The sequence below is a fragment of the Sceloporus occidentalis genome, unplaced genomic scaffold (genome assembly GCF_023333645.1).
Source record: "Sceloporus occidentalis isolate IW3139 unplaced genomic scaffold, rSceOcc1.0.p SCAF_9, whole genome shotgun sequence".
In the NCBI taxonomy this organism is placed as follows: domain Eukaryota; kingdom Metazoa; phylum Chordata; class Lepidosauria; order Squamata; family Phrynosomatidae; genus Sceloporus; species Sceloporus occidentalis.
Window position 1 is genome coordinate 42,366,505 of NW_028316989.1, and position 13,502 is coordinate 42,380,006.

Genomic DNA, 13,502 nt, shown 5'->3' on the forward strand with positions numbered 1-13,502 from the left:
CATTGCCCCACACTTGCAGTGGCTGTTTCTCCAAGTGCCTGGTAAGATGGAGAAAGCTTCATATAGGGCTGGTCCTTCTTCCTGCAAGCCAAGGGTAGGGAACATGAGGCTCTCCAGATGTTGCGTAGGATTGCAATGAATTTTCTGGTTAGGCCTAGGACATAATCTCACAAGTGCCAGTTCACTGCTCTGACATGATGGTTTAAAAATAAGAAGAATCCCTAGGGAATTCTTTGCATGTGCAGCATGTTTAACTTGTCGTTCATCCCAACGTTGCAAGCTTCCTTTGTTCCGACCTTACTAAACATTTCAAATCCACAAAGAATTGGAGGTAGTTGCAGGTGTCCACTCATGCTTTGGTGCTTCACACAGTTGTGAATAATATGAAAATGGGTATGTTTGCTCCTCAGGTATTCATGGTGTAGCAAGCGGCTATTGGAGCAACGGTACACTTGGTCCAGCCAGCTGACTCTGTCAGACCTCATTCCCTTAGAAACAAGTAGTAGCTCCACCAAACAAGAGTGGCAGGAGAGGCTGGTGGTGGGGCACAATGTGTCTTTTGACCGTGCACACATCAAAGAACAATACATGATCCAGGTAAATCACTTCTATCTGCCAGTGTGACTCTTTCTTATATTTATTTCCTCCTTATGTGCAGTTTTCTTGAATGGCTTGCAGAACAAATAACTGCCATATATGAATATACTTTGTTATTATCAGTGCCATGAACTAGATCAGCTGTCAAGAAAACGTAAAATAAAGTATATATAAATGTCAGAGAACCAAAGCATGTTAGCAGGTATCAGTATTCACCACCAGAATTACTAGGCTGTATACAAACAGGTAAAATGGGCAAGCAGCAGCCAGGTTTTTAGGACAATATGAATGGAGATAGTATAGTTCAGAATATGCCATTCAACAAGAATTTTATCTGATCTGGATTAGGCAAGTTATGAACTCTTAATGGAGTTTAAATGTTCTCATATACTTTCCTTGTTATCCTTCCTGAGGTGTATGTTTAGCCCCTGTTGGCACACATGATAGAAATGAAGCATGTGCCTTCACTCATGGTGACCCCAATAATTTTATAGAGTTTTCTTAAGCAAGGAATATTGAGGTATTAAATATTTCTTTGGCCTGTTCCTGCTTAGCAGTTCATAGGTAGTACTTTTTGATCCTTTAGGTTGCCTTTGTTATGTCCAGCTTTAAACATATACCATTCTTTACTATATATGTATTCATACTTTGTATTGGTTGATAGGCTGCATTGAATGATAACATGGTGCAGTGGTTTCAGTGTTGGTCTAGAATTGTGGGAGACCAGGATCAGAATCTCTGCTCAACCATGGAAATCCACTGGCTTTCAGAGTACCACAATGACAAACCTCCTCTGACCAAAGCTTGCCAAGAAAACCCCAAAATAGGTTTGCTTTAGGGTCTCTGTAAGTAGGAAACAATTTGAAGGCGTACAAGAACATGAGTTCAAATCAATTTGTGTGTTTGTGTGTCCTTATTTCAGGGATCTCGGATGCGTTTCCTGGACACAATGAGTATGCACATGGCCATCTCAGGACTGACAGGATTCCAGCGTAGCCTTTGGATGGCCGCAAGACAAGGCAAGAGGAGAGGGCAGCAGCAGGTCCAGCAGCATATCAAGAAAACTCGTGGCAAAACTGATAGCCCCACAGTAAGTTGGAGAGGAAATGAGGATTAGTTTGCTACTTCCTTCATTGGTTCAGTCCAACATTTATCAACTCTCTGCAGCTTTATCCAGTTGATCCAGTCCAGTGCTGAGCTACAGAGAGACAAAAGGGTATTTGTGTGTGTGTGTGGAGAGGTTTTTCCAGAGGCGATGGTGGTTTGAAAGGGATTGCATGACTCACTCCCCTTCTCAACCATTTTGCTGCCTTATTTGTTTGCAGATTGGCTCTTGGGACTGGGTGAATATTAGCAGCATCAACAACCTAGTGGATGTGCATGCTTTATATGTTGGGGGTCAACCACTGGAAAAAGAAGCTCGGGAACTCTTTGTCAAGGGGAGCATGACTGACATCAGGAATAACTTCCAGGTAGGAAAGAAATGGTGTAGTGGTTTATGCTGAGGTTATTGCTGAGATTTGTTCTCTTCTTTGCCCTGTCCTCTGACAAAAGATGAATTATGTAGCTGCTAGGCAGTTTACAACATGCCCTTCAAAACTAGTATGCCATTTACTTAAATAATTTTCTTGACAGATAGCTTTCTTGGGATAAGCCTGTCAGTCCTTTAACTGTTGCCATTAAACAATCTTGCCTGTGGTTGCAAAGTGTATGTCTTACCTTTGGTTCAAAGTGTCTCTCAGACCCCGTGTACACATTCTTGTGTCTGTATTCCTAAATTTATTACATTACTGCCCCCTTACTTTATTGCGTCCTACTGTCCTTAGGAGATAACCATTCTTTATACCTTGTCTCCTGTACATTATATACATGTATGGCTGGATTATTCACACACACACACACACACACAAACAAAATGCTCATACAGACATTTGCAAGTTACATTGGAACTTTGCTTAAGAGACTGAAAGTTTCATAAAAGAAAATATTATTTTATTCAGTAATTACACATTCAGAGGCTAGACCTTATACATTGTGTTTTGCATATATTGGTTACATGATAAATTATTTAAGGCATTTAGAATATTGAGGGCCCACATATCTATACATTCAAAAGTTACACATTCAACTTTAGTAAAGATTATACATTATGTTATGTATATATTGGTTGCATGAAAGATTATTTAAGAGATTTAGCATATTGAGGATCTAAAGGTAGAAAACCTTTTACACAGGACAATAGCTCAGTGACACTGCACTGTATGTTCTTTGCAGGTAGAATTGCCCAGGTTTGATTGTAGGGTCTAAAAAAGAATCTTAGGGCCCGAACAGACAGGCCAAAATAAAGCTGCTTCAGGTCACTTTGGAGATATGCTGTTTAAATGATGCATGTGTCCTAAGAGTCCGGAAGGTGCGCCAGAGCTGCGCTCCAGCCCTTAGGACTGGATCGTAGCTTTGGGATGGCTTTCAGCCTCTTAGGACGCATGCATCATTTAAACAGCATATCTCCAAAGTGACCAGAAGCAGCTTTATTTTGGCCTGTCTGTTCGGACTCTTAGGTATAAAACCTATGTTTGCCTTAGACCTGCAGGGCTTCTGCCAGTCAGAGACAATACTCGCCTAGACTTACTGATGGTAGGAATCAGTATAAGATGGCTCTTGATACAAGCTTTCATAATTCCCCCCATTTCCTTTATTTATTTATTTTTTCTTCAAAGGACCTGATGAAATATTGTGCTTGTGATGTCTTGGCAACTCACGAAGTATTCCAGGAACAACTTCCTCTTTTCTTAGAAAGGTGAGAAATTGTTAAGCCGTTTTCCTCTGTTGAGAATGAAATTCAGATTTAACTTTTGCTCTTATCTTCCAAAGGAGGGGGAATCTAAACTGGAACACTCTTTTCCACAAAGGACATTGTTGAATTCCATTATAAAAGTCCACTTTCTAGTTAGTATGGCTGTGTCACGTACTGGCAGACTTCCGTTAAGAAAACGCAAGCTTCAGCTTTATTCAAGAGACTAAAGTTGTGCATAGGATAGCAATATTGTCAAGACTGAGGCACTTTTGGTTACAGTTAAAAGCCATTAGGACGTCAAACATTTTTGTGCACTCACTACCTTTTATCTTTAGACCAAAACATTCCCATTCCCACAACTACCCCTCCTTTCTTCTCTGTACCAAGCTTCCCATTGAATTGACCTTGACAGTTCAAAGTGCATTCTTTCATTCCTCACATTGACTCATTAGCCAGCTTCAAGAAAGATGAACATTATTTCCACCCAGCATCATCACTTGTGTATCATACCCTATCATCCATTATTAAAAGCAGGGTATATATACATAATATATAGCCAGCAATCATGGCAGAACCTATCTGATTTCTTCATCTTCATTTGTTTAAGCAGAAAATAGCTGCTCTTCATAGTTTGCTCTTCATAGAGGTAAAATATCGTTATAGACAAAAACAAGAAGTCTTATTTCACTAGGCATCTTCACCTCTTGGCAGTAAAATTTCTGAGTCACTGCTCTTCATAAACAAATACAGATAGTGCTGACCAAAATCCACAATCCATGTGGAAAGCCGAAGCAAAGAATTCTGGGAGTTTCATGAAACATCCTTATATCATATTAGTAGAATGCTTCTTATGATAGACACAGTGAGTGTGAAGGAAAAGCTTGTATATTGTAACTCTGTGGGGACGAGAATATGTATGTGTTCCCCCCACTCAGGAATTATGGTCTATGAAGGCCATCTTAGCATTGCTGTCTCAAGAGTGGAGGATACACTTCTACTGGAACAGGTCCTCTATTCCAACACATAACCCCTCTTCATGGGGATAAATGGTAATCGTACGTTGGTATTGGAAAAAGTAAAGAGGGTTGCATGGTGCAATCTTGTTATGGGTGCTAAGCTGGTACAGTCTCGGGTTTTGATCTCTGTGGAACCATCCTGTTTTCTGTCAGTTGCTTTTGGCATGACAGCCTGTTAGAACCATGTTAAGGTTATAGCATTATTCCGTAGCACATACCCAAATGAATTGCAGTTTGTGACTGACCCTTTCTTTCATCTCTGGATTAGGTGTCCTCATCCTGTGACATTTGCAGGCATGCTGGAAATGGGTGTTTCCTATCTTCCTGTCAATCAGAACTGGGAGAGGTACCTGGATGAAGCTCAGCTCACATATGAGGAGCTGCAAAAGGAGATGAAGAAATCGCTGATGAAACTGGCTGACAGTGCCTGCCAGTTGCTTCATGAAGAAAGGTTAATTATTATGACATTGGTGTAGTGCAGTATGGCCCAAGAAATAATTATGTATATTGAAGACCTAGGTCTCAGATCCTGGGTCTTCCTTGAGCAGGTTATTGCATATTGGGAGCATGAAATGAAACAGAGAAGTGACCAGTGGCGATGTAACACTTAGCCCTTTCTTGAACTGGGATTCTGGCTGAGGATGGAGGCTGGGATATTGGGGTAAAAAGCAGCTGGGAAAGAATATCTCCTTCTGTATGGCACTTATCTTTGCAGCTATTTAGGCTGCATCTGCACTGCAGAATTAATACAGTTTGACACTGCTTTAACTGGCTCAATGCAATGGAATTCTGGGGTTCCATATTCTGGGGTTTAGTTTGTGAGACATTTAGCCTTCTCTGTTAGAGAACCCTCGTGTCACAGCAAACTACAAATTCTAGGATTCCATAGGATGGAGCCATGATACTTAAAGTGGTGTCAGACTGCATTAATATTGTAGTATTGCAGCAGCCTCAGAGCCTTATTGTATTGCAAACAAACCCATTAAGCAGTGAAAGAAAAGTGTGTTTCTCTTTTTGTCTCTGCAGGAGAGCAAAGCATTTTTGTTCTCTTCCAGTTGTAAAAGCATGGGAGGGAGTTGTAAAAGTGTCCCTTTTGCCAGGCTGGAAAAATCTATTTGACAAAAAGGGATGCTTTTACGGCCCTCTTCCATATTTTTAGAAAAGTACTTCAACATCATGTGGACACAGAAATAGAAAAAATGCTTCACTTTCTCTGACTGTCAGGTTTGTTTGCAAAGCAGTAAGGCTCTTAGTCAAAGTTGTTAAAACAGTTTTGCCCTTAACATGTGGCTTGCATTGTCGATATAACAAACTCCGTGTTTAGGAATATTTCACGAAAGGAATGAAAACAGTGAGCATGATGTTCCCTTTGGGCTTCGTGAAAGACAGTGTTGTTTTCATTAAGCTGAAAATTGTTTAAATAATTTGACTGTCACTTTCTACTGATGGTAATGAACCTTCCAACATACTTCACCACTTTAAATAAGTGGATACCTGTCAGCCAAGATCTCACTGATGGCAGTAATTTGAGGTGTGGTTTGGTTGATGTATTAAACAGGTACAAAGATGATCCCTGGTTATGGGATCTGGAGTGGGACCTTCAAGAATTTAAGCAAAAGAAGAAAAAAGTTGGGAGGAAAAAGGATCAAGATGGTAATGAGGAGCTTCCTAAAGTGGTGGAAAAGAATTCGATGATGGAGTGGCAGGAAGGTAAATCAAAAGCAAGACTACCTACTCTCTTGCTAGTGTGGAGAAGCAGCACATGCCTTCACTATCCAGTTTTGTTTGTGGGAATTGTGTCTTTTTCTTCCTCTTTTTCTCAGCCTTAAATACAGTGGGCTCTTGTCATCTGCTGGGTTTGGTTCCAGGATGCCCTGTGAATACCAAATCTGTGAATGTTCAAATCCCATTAAATACAATGGCATAGTAAAATGCTATCCCTTATATAAAATGGAAAAAAATCAAGGTTTGCTTTTTGAAGTGTGTGTGTGTCTGTGCGTATTAATATTGGCAAACTGTGAATAGTTGAATCCTACCATAAAGAACCCATGGATGCGGAGGGCCAACTGTAGAAAGACGAGGACACATCCTAGTTATACAAGACACTACCTTAAACTGAGTCTTAATCCAGCTAGTTGTTGATGCTGCAGCAGCAATCTGAGGTCTCCCCCCCCCCCCCAGGAATTGAATCTGGGCCTTGTACATGCAAAATATGTTCTCTAACAGTGTATTACGGCAGATAGACCAGAGTACGAGCAGCTGTCCCCTCAAATCCTGTTTGCAAGCCTGAAATATGTACCTTGGTGTGTATCTTGCAGGCTGAATTGAGAATTAAATGGAAAATATTTTATTTAAGTATATAAATATTTTCTTTAAGCTCCAAAATCTCCAGACCATCCTTTTTTCTGGCCATAAAGAGGGTGAAATGCTGCCCCTGGAAACTTCCAGGTACAAAAATTTACCCTTTAAATAGTTTGCAAGGCCTTCCTATACTGTGTAACATCAAAAATAACCCATTTTTGAGAACCAGAAGTTGTTCTCCTGCCATTTTGGGTTTTTTGTTTTATTTTTGGCAGTCCAGTGTCAAAGAGTCCCAAGGAATAAAAGGCTACCAGATATTTATGAAATCATCTCCCATTTATTGTACAGTGGTATCATTTGGAAATGTTTCTTTCTGGTTTATTATATCATGAGAATAGATCCTGGTCCCCCAAGTGAAGAGGAAGAACAGACCATCCATGAGAGCCAGCTGCTGTTGGATCGTCTAAAGGAGACTGTGGCTTTGCAGCCAAAAAGAATCCAACACCTACCTGGTCATCCTGGGTGAGTTGCTAAAGGAAAATTACATATCTCATTGATAGCAGTATTTTCAGGGGGCCATGGTTAATCTGATTTAAATCATTTTATGCCCTTAGGGCATTGAATTCTCATGATCTTCCATGGTTTGGAAATTAAATTACTTTGATGTGTAGAATTGTGGCTGCTGCCCTTGGAGACAGTTGGAGACTGCAGTTGATAGTAAACACACAATTTTCTGTGTTTTATACTTGACTGGAGCCAGTAGATCAGATTATAGTACTCCAGGGCTTTACTATGTGCAGCCTAAAAGGTTAAAAGGAAGAAAATATTGGCTTGGAAATTAACAGGGACACAGTGGAAAATTTTCTGCAGCTTTCTTAAGCATGCCAATCTCTTGTCTCTTGTCCACCTATATCTCCCATCAACTCCTTGACAGTATCCTAGGGGTCTGTTCCCCCCCCCCCTTTTCCCTCTTTTCTGACATAAAGACCTAGACCTTCCACTGGTGGTAAATCTGTAGTACATCTGGGCTGTGTCACTTCATATCGCAGGTGGAGGTTTACAGTACTGCATGATTCTTCAGACAAAGATTAATATGTGTACGCAGAAAATTAACCTGTCAGAGCTAAAAGGGTCTAGTTTAGTTCCCCCCCCCCGCCATTAACTAGTTTTCTGTGTTTGCTGGTTTATTATTTTTTTTTTATACGAAGGAATATTTGCTCATAGGAGCCTCCAGTTGCAATGAGGAATGGTGTAGATCATATACATATGTGCAGCTTTATTGTTAAGTTGTATTTAAAGTCTTCAATGTCAACACAGATCCAATACAGACAGGCCAAAAAGAGTAGCTTCCAGCCACTTCAGGGTCAGGGCGTGCAGATCACAGATTTTCTTGGCAAGATTTGTTCAGAGGGGGTTTGCCATTGGTTTCCTCTGAGGCTGAGAGCGAGTGACTTGCCCAAAGTTTCACCATGGCTGAGCAGAAATTTGAAACCTGTTTTCCCAATGTCCTAGTTCAATACTCAAATTACTATACTATGCTGACTCTCCATTGTAATGGGGGTCCTTCAAAGAACTAGTTAATTCCCTGCACTGACTTGGCACTCAAATTCTTTTAGCAGCTGGGTTAGTTGTGCCCTGACTATAATGTAAGTGAAAATAGCCAGCAAACAAAGTCACCCAATCCAGAAGCTAATGCAAAAAATAATGTTTAGTTTAAAAGCATAAGGAATAGGCCATCTGGACATCTGAGAGGAAATTGGTTTTATTAAGCTAAGTAGAAAGATACATTTTTATTTGGTTTCAATACTGCTCTGTAGTGATACTCTAATTGCTTTGGAACAAAAATGTATAATCAAAATGTGTAAGTAAATATATATATATATATATATATATATATATATGCATATATATAATCAGTGTTTTATTTCTTCTTAAATCACCAGCTTATAATAAATATAGGCAGTGTAAATATAGTAAATAGTAATATAGGCAGTGTTTTCTTTCTTCTTAAATCACCAGCTTGAAAAGTTTTAAGGGTTATTTTCCCCCCAGCATAGGTGGTACCGGAAATTGTGCCTACGGTTGAATGATCCCAGTTGGGTGCCTGGGCCCAGCCTTATCAGCCTTCAGATGAGAGTGACCCCAAAGCTCATGAGGCTCACCTGGGATGGTTTTCCACTGCACTACTCTGAGAAATATGGCTGGGGCTACCTGGTACCAGGGAGAAAAGACAACCTGGCAGAGCATACTCCAGATGATGAATTGCCTGCTTGCCCCTTCAGGTAAGAACGAGGAGGACTTATGGGGAGAGGTTAGAGTAACAAAGGTAACGGTATCAACAGTTAGTAATAATGTTATTTAATATATATGTATGGTAAAGCATAAGCTTTGTTCATTTAACTCTGTGGCAGGAATCAAAGGGATTGGTGTGATTGGGCTCAGTGCACTAACCTCTCTACTGGATAATATGATATTGGTAAAGTTTAGGATTGCTTTGCAGTTGACTTAAAAGAATTTGATCATTCCCTGGATTCATTTCAGTAGGTTGGACGTTGTAGTAGCTGCAGTTCATTGAATCTCTTCCCTTCTCCCTTTCTACAGGGTTATTGAACATTTGTATCGAGAACATTGCAAGGAAAAAGGAAAAGAGGAGCCTCTTTCACTAGACACCCCCCTGGAAGAGGAGCTCATGTTAACAGAAAACAGTGCTGTCTGGCAAAAGGTAAATGTGTGTCTCTCAAAACTGAGATAAAATATTAGTATAACTGTATGGTGCAGCTCTAACCAAACCATACCATTTCAGATAATAAGTGAGGGAGAGGCACATTTGATATATTTTTCCATACTAAGAAGAGGTATTATATTTTCACTATAGAAAACAAGCATGATATGGACGAAGCCAGGTGATAATCAGTGCTAGCTTTCTACATGCAGGGAACCCTGCACTCAAATGTGGTAGAACTTTAAGTGATAGCTCCTCTTGGTCATATGGAGTATCAGGAAAATGAATGATGATATGAATAGATTTTCAGAGGGAAAAGGGGCATAGCATGTTCAAGATGTCTCTTTCATGTTTTCTCAGGTTGAAGAGCTCAGCCATCTGGATATGGATATGGATGTAAATCTCATAAATGGTCATTTGAGGCAGGTAATGGTCTTTCTCATCAAGAGAGAGTCGACAAATCAGCACTTGGCATGTGTCATTCAAATTTGTGGGCCTGGCATTTGGTATTTTGATCTTGGAAAGCTGGATGAAAGCTTGAGCACTAAGCTCTTATGATTTTGAACTCTCCAGGATGGTCTGTCAGGTATTATGAATGTGGAGGAGACAATAAAAGCAGCTTTTCCCAATTATTTTGTTCATTCTAGCAGGCCTGGAATGGACAGTTCCAGGTAGAAATTGCAGAAATTTGAGACAAATATACTTTGAAAACAATATGATTTGGCTGGAGTGGATGGCAAGAATGTTCTCCCTTCAGAGACCTTTCTGGATATGTTTCTCAACACTTTCATCAACTTTTATAGTTCACTGGCTATATAAGTGAGACACTAAGTGCCTCTTGCACCTCAGGCTGTCTTCTTTTCTACACTTTGGTCTTACCCTATAGCTAACCCTACAAGTGACTTTTTCAACAGGATGCAATGGAATCTGCACAGAGTCATCCTGAATATCACCACGGCAATGGACCTTATAATGAAGTCAATATCCCTGGGTGCTGGTTTTTCAGGCTGCCTCATAAGGTATGTTTGTTTCTTATATATAATAAGGGTGTTGATTTTTTCTGGAGTTCAGCAGTTAACTAAATTTTACAGAAGCAGTACAGCTTGCTATATCGATGCCAGACTACATTTCTACGCCATTAAGACTGACTTTGGCTAGAACTTGTTGTTTTCATGTGCCAAATTAGTTGTTTCCAAATTATAGCAACTCTAAGGCAACCCTGTCATAGGATTTTCTGGGCTAAGAGTGAGTGACTCACCCAAAGTCACCAGTTAGTTTCCATGATCAAGTGGGGAATCATTTTTGGCCATTTGTATCTGAAAAAGTGTTCACAGTTTGTTTAATCTGGGGACTCCTGGAAAAGCCTAGAGGCCATGTATAGCCTATGGCCTGTACTTTCTCCATCCTTACTCTACATGTCAGACTACTACAGGTCATTAGCTGGAGTAACCCATTTTTTGGTGATTCCTCCACAGTATAACACAACTTCATATGAAATAGTCACACTGGCTAAGACTGTTTTAAAAGTGATGTATTGAAATAAAGCAAACTTCATTTCCTGCTATTAAAAGGATGGGAATGACAACAGTGTTGGAAGTCCATTTGCCAAGGATTTCTTGCCCAAGATGGAGGATGGTACCCTGAAAGCTGGCATTGGAGCCACAGATGGGACACAAGCTCTTGAAATCAACAAGAAAATCTCCTTCTGGAGAAACGCCCATAAGCGAATTAAGTGAGTGGGCTACCCTTGAATTCAGTTACAAGTCTCTATAGCTGTAAGATGTCTCCTCCTGGTTGTTACACTCCTGTACCCTTTCAGCTTCTTTCCTCACTCTTCCTCTGCACACAAACAATTCAAATTTGGATGATTGGATTCTAACTTGGTAAAAAGAAAAAGATTTTGTGTAACAAATCATCTTTGTATTGGCTACTGGAGAAGATGTTTTACAGATCTGACTCTTGTTTAGTATTGATTTATTTATTGTGTTTGTTAATCAACCTTCTATCACTGTTGAGATTCATTCCCAGTTGACCTTCAGTTGTTCAGGATTGTATGGCCTTTGTTTCATATGTTTATTTTGTATTTGCACAATTCATGCTGTAATTCGTTGCTTAGGCAAACTTAGTTTTTTGTTATGTATCAGTTTTATTATTATCTGACACTTCAGTTGGCTGTTCTGAATTAAACTTTTTGCTCCATTTTTTGTCTTGTTGAATTCAAATTCTGTATAAAAAACAAACCTTAACAGATGGGCTTCTTTTGGCACAAATCTGTTGATTTGCCCAGTTTATGCCAAACTCCATATTGTTATTTGGAAGAATATTGAATAAAAAGAACAGAGGCATGGTTAGACTAGAAATGACTGGAATGGGCAGTTTGATTAATGTTGAGATTCACATGTGAATGTAGAAAATCCAAGCTGAATATGCAAGACATGGATGATACAAAAATTAGTTCATCTTCTGTTGTGTATGATTTTCAAAGTAAGTTCTTCTTGATCCTGCATTTCACATATTTCATTATCAGATCCCAGATGGTGGTGTGGCTGAAGAAAGGGGAGCTCCCTCGATCAGTGACCAGGTACTTGCATGGAGATGTTCTCAAGACCGTTATTTTGCTCTTTCTCTATGTAGTCCCTAATCTGTTTCTGATGTATTTTGAAATGGCTTCACACATTGAAACATTTCTAGGCATGCAGACTATGATGAAGAGAATTGCTATGGAGCCATCCTGCCACAAGTAATAACTGCTGGGACCATAACGCGCCGAGCTGTGGAACCCACTTGGTTAACTGCCAGCAATGCTAGAGTATGTATTTCTTTTTGTTATTGTTGAGAGGAAAATCAAAATTGAGATACAGGTCACAAAAGTATCCAGTTTTCCTGTCTATATTATTGTCGGTTTATTCAAAACTGAATCATTCATTGTTGGCTGAATTTAACAAGGTGGTGGCAACAGGGGATAAGTAGGCAAAGCATTCTGCTCTCTTTGTTGCTTGCTAAAATGAAGTATTAGCCCAAGATGTATTAGTATCTGATGCAGAACTCAGATTGACTCCCACACATAAAGTAGGGCAGCACTTTTAAAAAGTGCACAGTCAGATATTAGTTCAGTCTATGCCTCAGCATCATGTTGCTAACTGAAAAAGGTTGCTTCATTTTGCTACACATGAGGACTGGCCACAGAATTGAAACTGAAATAAATGTATGAGTTTTAAAATCATCTCGGAGTTTAAAACAGAATGGATATAATGGTGCAAAAGAGTCAATTTGTAATCATACTAGTTAAAGAAAAAATTATAACCTAGAATTCCATCTTGCTATCGACTGGGTATAAAGTGGGAATAGAAAGAGTATTCTTATTTATTCTTGTAAAAAAATGTTTCCCAACAGTTGGGAAGAATAAAACAGCAGTAAAACTTTTGCACAGTCTTGGGAGAATTATTCTACTGAGGACAATTTCTTGCACATAAACCACACATATATTTGTTGACAAAATAATTCCCCTTGAATACTCTGGGATGTTTGAATACCCGCAGACTACTGCAAGTACTATTTTTTTCCAGAGGTGGGGACAAAACTCTGTATATGAATTACCCTTGCATGTAAGGATGAAATAGTGGGGGGGGGGGGGGACTACATTTGTTGTGTAGAGAAGGTCTGCTATCTAGTAAGACGAGTAGCATAGGAAAGACTTTCTTAGTTAGGCATTGGGCTGACATGTTGAGAGTAAAAACCTATTTCTCTTGTGTCCAATAGGCTGATCGTGTGGGCAGTGAGCTGAAAGCCATGGTCCAGGCCCCTCCTGGCTATCACCTGGTTGGAGCTGATGTGGATTCCCAGGAACTTTGGATAGCAGCTGTTTTGGGGGAAGCTCATTTTGCTGGCATGCATGGTGAGTGCATCCACTTTCAGTGGCCTTTCCCTGTTGGTTTTATGTCTAGAATGTAGCAGTCAAATCTATACTCCTTGTGAATATGGAAGCTCTGGCAGCTGGAAATTTTGGAAAGCTAGCCATCTTGCTTGTGAAACTTCAACAGCAATATTTGAAATATTAACAATATTTGAAATG

At 39.8% G+C, this 13,502-nt stretch overlaps 1 protein-coding gene across 1 annotated transcript in view; it reads left to right on the forward strand.

Moving 5' to 3' along the window:
* POLG (DNA polymerase gamma, catalytic subunit) overlaps window positions 1-13,502 on the forward strand; it is a 22,124-nt gene that overhangs the window by 1,899 nt on the left and 6,723 nt on the right. The window contains exons 2-17 of the mRNA XM_089539116.1: window positions 1-41; window positions 411-597; window positions 1,520-1,687; window positions 1,923-2,069; window positions 3,315-3,394; window positions 4,676-4,858; window positions 5,966-6,117; window positions 7,107-7,230; window positions 8,766-8,990; window positions 9,310-9,430; window positions 9,791-9,856; window positions 10,345-10,449; window positions 11,002-11,162; window positions 11,958-12,011; window positions 12,122-12,239; window positions 13,190-13,325. The exon at window positions 1-41 is cut by the window's left edge and continues 612 nt beyond it. Of these exons, the coding sequence (XP_089395242.1) occupies window positions 1-41; window positions 411-597; window positions 1,520-1,687; window positions 1,923-2,069; window positions 3,315-3,394; window positions 4,676-4,858; window positions 5,966-6,117; window positions 7,107-7,230; window positions 8,766-8,990; window positions 9,310-9,430; window positions 9,791-9,856; window positions 10,345-10,449; window positions 11,002-11,162; window positions 11,958-12,011; window positions 12,122-12,239; window positions 13,190-13,325 (2,068 nt within the window). The remainder of the gene's footprint in view (window positions 42-410; window positions 598-1,519; window positions 1,688-1,922; window positions 2,070-3,314; window positions 3,395-4,675; window positions 4,859-5,965; window positions 6,118-7,106; window positions 7,231-8,765; window positions 8,991-9,309; window positions 9,431-9,790; window positions 9,857-10,344; window positions 10,450-11,001; window positions 11,163-11,957; window positions 12,012-12,121; window positions 12,240-13,189; window positions 13,326-13,502) is intronic.